The sequence below is a fragment of the Seriola lalandi genome, unplaced genomic scaffold (genome assembly GCF_002814215.2).
Source record: "Seriola lalandi dorsalis isolate HSWRI2012SDOR001 ecotype SW California unplaced genomic scaffold, Sedor1 jcf7180002054981, whole genome shotgun sequence".
Taxonomy (NCBI): Eukaryota; Metazoa; Chordata; class Actinopteri; order Carangiformes; family Carangidae; genus Seriola; species Seriola lalandi.
The window spans coordinates 156,315-165,730 of record NW_019525661.1 but is presented as its reverse complement, the minus strand read 5'-3'; the positions used below and the strand labels follow the sequence as shown (position 1 = coordinate 165,730).

At 42.3% G+C, this 9,416-nt stretch overlaps 1 protein-coding gene across 1 annotated transcript in view; it reads right to left on the bottom strand.

Annotated features, from left to right (window-relative positions):
• rnf31 (ring finger protein 31) overlaps positions 1 to 9,416 on the bottom strand; it is a 26,459-nt gene continuing 17,043 nt past the window's right edge. Inside the window, exons 19-24 of the mRNA XM_023398193.2 lie at positions 5,073 to 5,185; positions 4,370 to 4,480; positions 3,898 to 3,946; positions 3,024 to 3,120; positions 1,465 to 1,630; positions 1 to 1,124 (exon numbers count right to left, since the gene is read on the bottom strand). Coding sequence (XP_023253961.1) covers positions 1,074 to 1,124; positions 1,465 to 1,630; positions 3,024 to 3,120; positions 3,898 to 3,946; positions 4,370 to 4,480; positions 5,073 to 5,185 — 587 coding nt within the window. The 3' untranslated portion in view covers positions 1 to 1,073. The remainder of the gene's footprint in view (positions 1,125 to 1,464; positions 1,631 to 3,023; positions 3,121 to 3,897; positions 3,947 to 4,369; positions 4,481 to 5,072; positions 5,186 to 9,416) is intronic.

Genomic DNA, 9,416 nt, shown 5'->3' with positions numbered 1-9,416 from the left:
TGAGGAACACCGGTCAATTGTTTACATTTATTTTGACATAGTAGAGAACCCAGCATGCACTCTGACTGAGACTGAACCTGTGAGTCGTATCTGTCGGTTCTATCGTTCGATACAGTATATCATAACAAAGCCGGTATTAAAAGCACTTTTAGGTCCGACATCATCAGCAAGTTACAAACCTATTCAACATGAGTTCAGGTTCATCGCGTAGGGCATGCTGCCGCATATTAATCCCACTTTCACAGCACCCAATGTAACGCCAGACAATGGACAAAAATCATCTGTACATAATGTTAATCTGTAAACTGATCCGAATGCAACACTCACATGTCAAGTATAAACATGCACAATTATATTTATATCATTTTATTTTACACACAATAAATAAAACACAACAAATGTGCAGTAAACACAGATGACGATGTGATTCAACACCTGGGGCCAGTATCATGGAATTAGATCTGTTTTCCTGTATCAAGAAGCCTGTTCACTTTTAACTGGGGTAGATCACCATGGTAACCTATGCTGCATGGTTAATCTGCTAGAGATTAGGTTCAGTTAAAAGGATCAGATGCCAACAACCAGACCAATCAGATCACTGTCCATTAGTCTACAAGATCCTGCCAGGGACAACAGTGAAGTTTACAATGTAATTGTCAGTAGAATGTCAGTAGAATCTCGTTTTCATGATGATGACATCAGCGATAGAGGGAGTGTTTCTTACACAGTCACCTGTGCACTCTAGTTTGAGTTCAGCTTAAAATTTCCACTCTCTGAAATGTAGTTAAGAAATGATGGTGTGGAGATGTGTTTGCATGTAGATGATTAAACCTCTCAGCTGAAACCAACAGTATTTGATGTCATCATGTTCTGCTCTAATGCTAATTTAAAGCAGCACTTAGATCATGACACACCCGAACACTGTCCAGAGTAAAAGGCTGTTGTTGGAACATAAGCAAACATTTACAGAACTAAAACATAAAGAAAACTGTGTCTCTTGGGTCTGAGTTTTAATTTGAAAGGTCGACAGGATCACAGCTGCAGGAAACAAAAAAGAGGAATTGAGGTGTTCGTTATTTCTTGCGTGGCACTTTGTCACCGAGGGGGACCTCGTCCATCAGTTTCTGCAGAGAGACCACAGAGGGATGTTAGTCACACCCTATCAAAATAAAATATTATAGATCAAATAAAATGTATGGAAAATATTAGTTCATACAGTATGATATATAGACTATATAGAAAGGTTTCTGAAATAGTGTTATTTCATCCGGTCAGAGAAGTAAAGGACGATGTTGGAATTAGAACTAATCCATTAACCAAGAGCTGCTGAGACATTTCACTCAAAACAGCAAATGTTAACCTCATGGTGGTGCTAGAGGAAACATTAGGGGACCATCAAAGTAATTAAGTTATGTTCATCAGACACATGGATGCACAGACACACAAACAGAGCCACACACTCACCTCGAGCAGTCTGCTGTAGTAGGTGAAGCCGTCCTCTCCGTCCCTGCGGTTGTCGTCCACCTTGTACCTCCTGCAGGCCAACAGCAGCTCGTTGGAGCTGTAGAGGGGGGCAGGGTCGATTGAGTGGCTGTTGATCAGGCTGACCAGGTACTCCCGGTAATGCTTCCTGGATACCAGAACACCACCATGTTAGCATGTTCATATACTGGATAGCCTACTAGAACATCACGTTAGCATGTTCATGCATTGGATACCAGAACATCACCATGTTAGCATGTTAGCACACTGGATACTAGAGCACCACCATGTTAGTATGTTCGCACACTGGATACCAGAACACTACCACATAGCATTTTAGCACACTAGATACAAAAACACCACTGTGTTAGCATGTTCTGACACTGGGTACTACCATGTTATTATGGCAGCTTCTGCTTGTATTGATGAGAAGTATTGGACACTTTTATTTGATTTGACTGTGGAGAGAACCAGGCTTTTATTTTAGTCAGGGTTATTTTAAAAAAAAAAAAGTGTATTTCTAATTTTATCTGCTTTTAAGTTTATTTGATCATATGAACATGAAGACCCCTTCATGTTTACCTGTTGTCTAGATATATTCATCGTAAGGAACAGGGGGGCAGGGTCGATTGAGTGGCTGTTGATCAGGCTGACCAGGACTCCCGGTAATGCTTCCTGTTTCACTCACTGACTGTTCATATACTGGATAGCCTACTAGAACATTGTTTGGTGTCACGGTCAGTGAGTCTTTGACAGCAGCTTAACAGTGACTGAAAAGCAACAAGGTAGAAGTGACTGATAAACAGTGTTAGTGTTAAAAAAGAGAAAGTGAAAGCAGCAGAGTGGTGAGATGATGGAGTTAGTGCTGAGGAAATGTTCACTGTTCTGAATTTATCACATCAGTCATTATAGTACAGATAATTCCATCCCCAGTTTTTATGCCTCGTTACCAGTGACAGCCAAGGCCAGAGACATTATTCATCACTACACTTCACTATATGTTAAATGAGTCTGGATGTAAACTGTAAAGGGTGGTACTTCTAGTTTTATGTGGAATTTATTAAAGAGCAGCTAACTGGTAAATGTATGGTCATTACTTTTCACTGCTGAGACATGGAGACATGGGGACACCTGGACAACACCAGCACACAGAGCAGTCAGTGAAATCAGAGTGAATACATCTGAAATGCCCATTATTATCATCCATTTTATAACTACATGTATGCAAAACATATTATAATATATTCTGCAGATTATAATAAATAATAACATCAGCTTTATCTATTTTCAATTCAGCCTGTTTGAACGTATTTGTTATTTTCTTTGACACTAGGTTTAGTACCTACTGACTGTAAAGGCAGGTGGAACCACAGGAGTGTGACTGAAGGAAGCATGACCTCAAAAATGGTCACACACAGGTGAAGAACAAGTGCACCTTGGTTAATCCTAGTGACTCAGGGTCTAAGACACATACTGTAGCACTTATAAAATGTTGCCTTGGTTACAGACAGGAGGCAGTGACACTGAATAAAGCATCTTACTCGCAGAGTCCAGCGTGTCCATGTTGGGTCTGAGCTCCACAGGCTGAGTCCGGCTGTTGCCCTCCCTCATCCTTCTGCTCTATCACTCCACACAGACCTGAGAGAGTCAAAGGTAACACGCGAATATGATACACATTTAAAAGGGCTGTTTGTAAGTTTTCTATGCTGCTGAACATGGTTTATTGTGGGTGATTGTCGCTTGACAAGAGCTTCGGCCATAGGTGTCTTCTTAATACAAGAGGTTATATGTCCTCTGAGCAGCAACATCTTCAGGGCAGATTGGAGGCTACAGTGACTCAGTATCAGAAAGTGATGAGACAGCTAGCTGGTTAGCATGCTAACTCCAGTAGAAGAAAAGGAATGATAGGGGACAAGAGTTAACATTGAAGTTTTCTTCCACCTCTGGAGAAAGCTGTCGGTGAGTAAAGGAATGAAGATTGATACTGAACTTACAACGTGTCTAGACTGGTAAGTAAACGGCTTGTAATGCTATGCTAACGTTAGCTATGTAGCGATAGCAAAACTTACAAATAGCTCCTTTAAAATTATATCTGCACCGAGTATTTATACTATATTTCAGGCTGTTGATGGTTACACCAATAACCCGAGCTCCAAGCTCTTCAGCTGAGGCTCAGCTGCTGCTGTCTTTACCAATAGTTTAAAACTGGGAAACAAAGAGCTACACCATACATGTGTGATTAAACTGTCCTGTTACTAAAACTTCACCCAGAATTCAGGATTGTCAGTTGTCGTGATATAAACAGTAACAACCGCACTAACCATTTTCACAAAACACCTGTGTGTGCTGTTCAGATTTATGTCCCAGGTTAAATAAAAAAGTAAAATACAAAGTGTGCGTCGTGTCCTGACCCACCTGTCTGTGTTCCAGGAGGAGGTTCAGTGTTGAAGGCCACTTCATTATTCTGAGTCACAGAGAAAAGAAGAACACTGGTTACTCACATCAGTCTGAGGAGCAAACCACAAAAACAGTTCACAAAACGGCACAGGTAGGGACACCGCTTCTGGTTTGTCACTCGACAGAACAAAATTAAATTCAGAGTTAAAGTTAAGTCCCACTTATACAGGTAGGAACAACTTTGGGTACCTTTGATTCTGGAAGTCCTGTTCCTTTTTTCCATACACATTTTGTGAAATGTTATCTTATTGTGATTTCTGAAATTTTGTTTTACTTTGTCCAGTGTTGGCCACCATAGTTTTCCCACTGGGAGACCGTCATTATAATGACTCAAATTTAACAGAATCATGCTGCAAAGCAAAACAAATCCACCTTATAAACGTTATTCACAGTGTTCACAAAGGGCTCACAGAGAGGTCTGTGTGAGTACCTGGAGTAAAGCCTGCAGTCTGGAAGGTTCCCAGTCTCTCAGATAGAAGAGGCAGTCTCTGGGATGATGGGCATGTAGTCCAGACACACTGCACTCATCCACGGCACAGGTCTGATGTGAGGTCAGGAGAAGAAAAGACTCCTATCACTTGTTCATATCTGTCACATGTTAATCACCTCTATAGTGACCTTAAAAGACATTTTTTTTGTCCTCATTATAATCCTGTATGTATTCTGAGCGGGAGTTTAACTCCCTCAATCACCAGACTGGATCAAGAGCATTCAACTTCTTTGCTGGCAAACAATGTATCCTGAGTAGTAATAAAGAATGATATGTGGACCAGCATTTCATCAAATAAAATACAACACTGTTTCCATGACGATTTTGATAACTACACCATGGTGCCCAGATAGAAAATGAAACTTCATGCCCAACATATACCCGGGTGCTTGGCCCAAGTCTGGCTCATATACTTCCACATCTGGGCAGATTCCGGCTGTTATCCTGCGGTATTGACTGACAGCTAGAAGCGTGTTGATCCAGATATGGAAGTAGCATCTGACAATCATGTCAATCACACGGGCCAGATTTGGGCCGTGGAACCGGGCGTATACTGGGCCAGAAGAAAACAAGCATGTGGCCCCAGTACGGGCTGGTTTTATATAGTTACCTGGGTGAGGACGACAGTATTTGTCAGACTTACAGTGTGGAAAGGGTTGTTGCAGCCACTGCAGAACTGGTAACGACACTGTGAGCAGCAGAAATGCATGCAGCCTCCTTTAGACAGCGCGTACTGGAAGCGGCAGTTAGGACAGGCTGGAGCGAGGAAGGAGAGGAGGACAGGAAGGGTGCGAGACAGACAGGAGGAGGGGAAACAGAGAGAGGAGGGAGACAGCATCAGCACTTTAAGGAAAACTGTTTTCATCTAATGTACAAGCTGAAGATTTATTCACTGAATGAATGTTTCATCTCTGTGATCTCGCTGCTGTGAGAAGGTCACACTGAGGGTGAGCTGCCTGACTGGAAAGACTGGGAGTCACTGAGCACGAGCCAGGAGAGGATCAGAGGGTGGGAGAACTGACCTTCACATTTCACCTGAACACCCTGACTCACATGGTCTACCATCTGTGACCGCTGAGGTCGCTGAAATGTTATAAAGACATGAACTTTTATTTGTCAAGAAGTGCTATAGAGATCTCGAAGGATTTCTAAGAACAGCACATGCTTAGTATTAATAGTAACAGTGGTGATAGTAATAGTAAAGCAGTAGTAGTAGAAATCTATAGTAGAGCCCAGAGCAGACAATCCGACAGGACCAGCAGTATCTCTTCAGAGCCCTTGAGTGCTGGCCAAGGACACAGCAGACGCTCTCTCTGGAGCGGCAGGATGATGACTTCCTTATCTCCTGCAACCAGGACACTGATCCATTTGATGCCACAACCCCACCCTTAAGTTTTCTACTTAAGTATGACACTTAAGTTTAATTTCTCTTGAGCTGAGGCCGTTACTTAAGGGTGTTGCACAGAATCTCTTAAAAGGTTTCCTTAGTTAAAGTAAAAAATAAAGACATTTACAGTAGGAAAATTCTACTGTTTCCATGGAACCCGTTGATTTGCCGCCATTAGCTCTTGTGATAGGCTACCTGTTATCACTTTTGGGAAGCTGGTAACAATAAAGGAGTGTACTTCACTACAGTGTTCAGCAGATATAAGAGAGTTTAAACTCTGACCCCACATACCACTGATCTGTGGGCATGACACGCCTCAACTGTACCTGACCAGAAAAGATCATGTGACATAAAACTGTAGAGCAGCCACTGAGCTGTGGAAAGTAGAAGGATCCAACTGTAGAGAGTCAGACCAATCATAAGCTGCAGGTTAAATCTGGGATGTATAATCAGTTCCTCATCGTTCAGGGTGACTGCTGGTTGTGGGAACACTATTCTTGGGATGCCTTCATTTATCACCATAAACTCCGTCATGTTGCAGTTAAGACAGAGTCAGAGCTGCCTTTAGTTTGGTCGCTAAGGTCTTTTGTGCAGCAGTTTAACTGACCTGAAGTGATTCCTGAAATTTAAATCCTGCAAGTGATTATTTTAAGGAAACCTTAAGGAGAAGACTTAAAGGTGTTTTGTGCAATTGTTTTCTTTTTAAGGAAACCTTAACTCAGACCTTAAGGAAAATATTAACTTAAGTTGGTTTCCACAAACCGTCCCCTGATCTCTGACTCGCTCATTCACCTTACAGCTTTATATTCCAGCTCTCTGGACAGTTCATGGTTGATCAGAACTTTGGACCCAACTCTGCAGTATAAGAAGAAGACTCCCAAGGGTGCAACGCAGTTGTATCACAAATCCCTCTATCAACTTAACTTCCAAAATGGTTTAACTTTAATCTGCAGCTCTCTGTTGATCTGACTCTCTGCCTCTCTCAGTCACTTCATCGTCTTTAGGTCGTCACCTGCAAACACATTGGACCACAGCTTTGTGTTGTTATCCACTCTTTTCCTGTTGTGTCTGTGTTTTGTGTTAGCTGTAGTGTTTAGTGTTTAGAGCGTTAGTAATAAATGTGTGTTCAAACTTTCTTTTGCTTGAATCTCAGTCACTTAACCTGAAAAGATCTGAAGCACACAAACCATAATTAAGATAATTAAAGAGACTTGCTTCCTAAAAATAAAAATTAATAACAATCATATTTGACATATATTTGACCTCTTGTTGTTTGGCCAGCATGGAGGACTATTATTTCACTGGATGGGATATGTAGAGTAATATTTCCCTCATTTCAGCATCAGGAATTCCTACAGAGTTAAAGTCCATGTCCTTTACTTCTTGTGCCACAGAGTGAGTCTCTCTCCCGGCGAGACACTCTGCTGTTTGAAGGTGCTTTCAGATTCTTTACTCAGCCTCATTTCAGAGTGGAAAATAACACTTTAGTAAGGTTTGTTGTGGAGAAGAACAGTGGTGGTGGTGGTGGTGGTGGTGTGCAGCCTTTGTGATGATGCTTAATTAGATAAGAGTGTGGGCTGGAGGAAATCCTGTTGTCTACCACTCAGCTGGTTACATGCTGTGTTGTTTTACACTCACATATCCATTATCAGTGCTCGAGTAGAGCCACACATTACCTTCAGCTACTGCTGATGATGTGTGTGTGTGTGTGTGTGTGTGTGTGTGTTTTCTCACTGATGCCGTTGTCTCTGAGGTATCCAGCCAGACCCTGCTTCTGATACTCTGGATCATTCTCTCTCTTCCATGACTGGTACTGTTCACAGGACAGACCTGCATGCTGGGACTCCCACTGCAGAGCACAACACACAAACACACACAATACTGTGTATATATATATATATATATGAAGTTTGTGTGTGTTTTCAGTGTAATGTAGAGCTCTGTCCATGACCATAGTGTCTTTAATTTGAAAGGTGGGAAGGATAAAAAGACAAAGAGTAACGTCAGACTCTGACTTTGGTTCAGACTGATGGGCACACCGGCTCGTGTCAGACACGATGGAGTCAGTAATTAGTGGAGTACGCACAGGTAACAGGTATGTTACTGAAATTTCAAATAGTCTTTTCAGCAGTTAAGAACATTTATCATTAAGCGGCAGAAGCATTTATATAAAAACTAAACATTAGATTTATCTTTAATGAGAGACCAAATATAGAGAAACATCAAGACACCACAGAGTCACAGAATACTTACAGGCTTTTTACACTGAGCACAGAAACTGTTGCGACACTGAAAACAGGTAACCTTCAGCTGGTCTCCATCATAGATAAACCCATAGGAACACTGAGGAGAGGAGAAAGAAATATAATATATTATGAATACACTGGCTTTGAGTGTCATTTAGCTATTAAAAGCAGAAAACAGTAGGCCTGAAGTGCATGGACTGTGTGGCCATCACCGAGCAGACCTGCTGTTCTGGTTCATGGAGCTGCACCAGTGCAAAAGAGCCACAGATAAGAGGGTGTGACAATTAATAAATGTCCTCTCAGCCAATCAGATCGCTGGTCTCATGGCTCTGAAACAGCTGAGTATGATAACAGTGGCTCAGAACATTCTGTAGAAACCGGGGTTCAAACCCAGAACCTTCTTGGCATGAGGTGACATTGCTAACTGCTGCACCACCGTGTTGTCCTAATTGGTACAATTAGGACCAATCTACAAATGAAAAACTAGTCTGAAGTTTATATGATTGTGTTATTCATCATTCACTCTTAATTCTCCTCTATCTCATGATTTAATGAATGTAAAGACAGTAGCTGGCTGTGTGATGGCACTGCACTCTGAGGCTGCAGGTTTATCAACATACGTGTCCTGCTGCCTTCAGACGGCTGCAGGGATTTAACGAACTGAAGCAGAAGATCTTCATACAGTAGAGAGCAGCTGTGGACAGCAGATACTGGGAGAACCACTTACTTTTGGAGGATTTTAAGTTAAAATAGGGCAGAGGAGTGACGTTACAGACATGGTTGTACTCAGTGTAAAGTCTAAGGACTCCAAAGCCTATGGTCTGAAATAGGTGGCACAAGTGCGTTTAGGGCATGTACATGTCACACTTGATATTTTAACAGGGGGAAAAACCGTCTCTGCTCCAGGCGCATGGTTCTAAAGGTTTTTACTTAATCTCTTAATTATTCATGGGAGTATTTTGGGCGTAACATCCAATAAACCAATCACAGAGCATCTCCCATTCCTTTTAGAAGCCAGGTGAGCTGCACCTTCGTGCATTGCTGTTATAACAGCGTGAGTTAGATTCTACTTGTGGTCAGTTGATCATGTATTGTGACTGACCACGGAGTCCAGTCCTGACCAGTGTGTCCTGTCCTGACCAGTGAGTCCAGTCCTGACCAGTGAGTCCAGTCCTGACCAGTGTGTCCTGTCCTGACCAGTGAGACCAGTCCTGACCAGTGAGTCCTGTCCTGACCAGTGAGACCAGTCCTGACCAGTGAGTCCTGTCCTGACCAGTGAGACCAGTCCTGACCAGTGTGTCCTGTCCTGACCAGTGAGACCAGTCCTGACCAGTGAGTCCAGTCCTGACCAGTG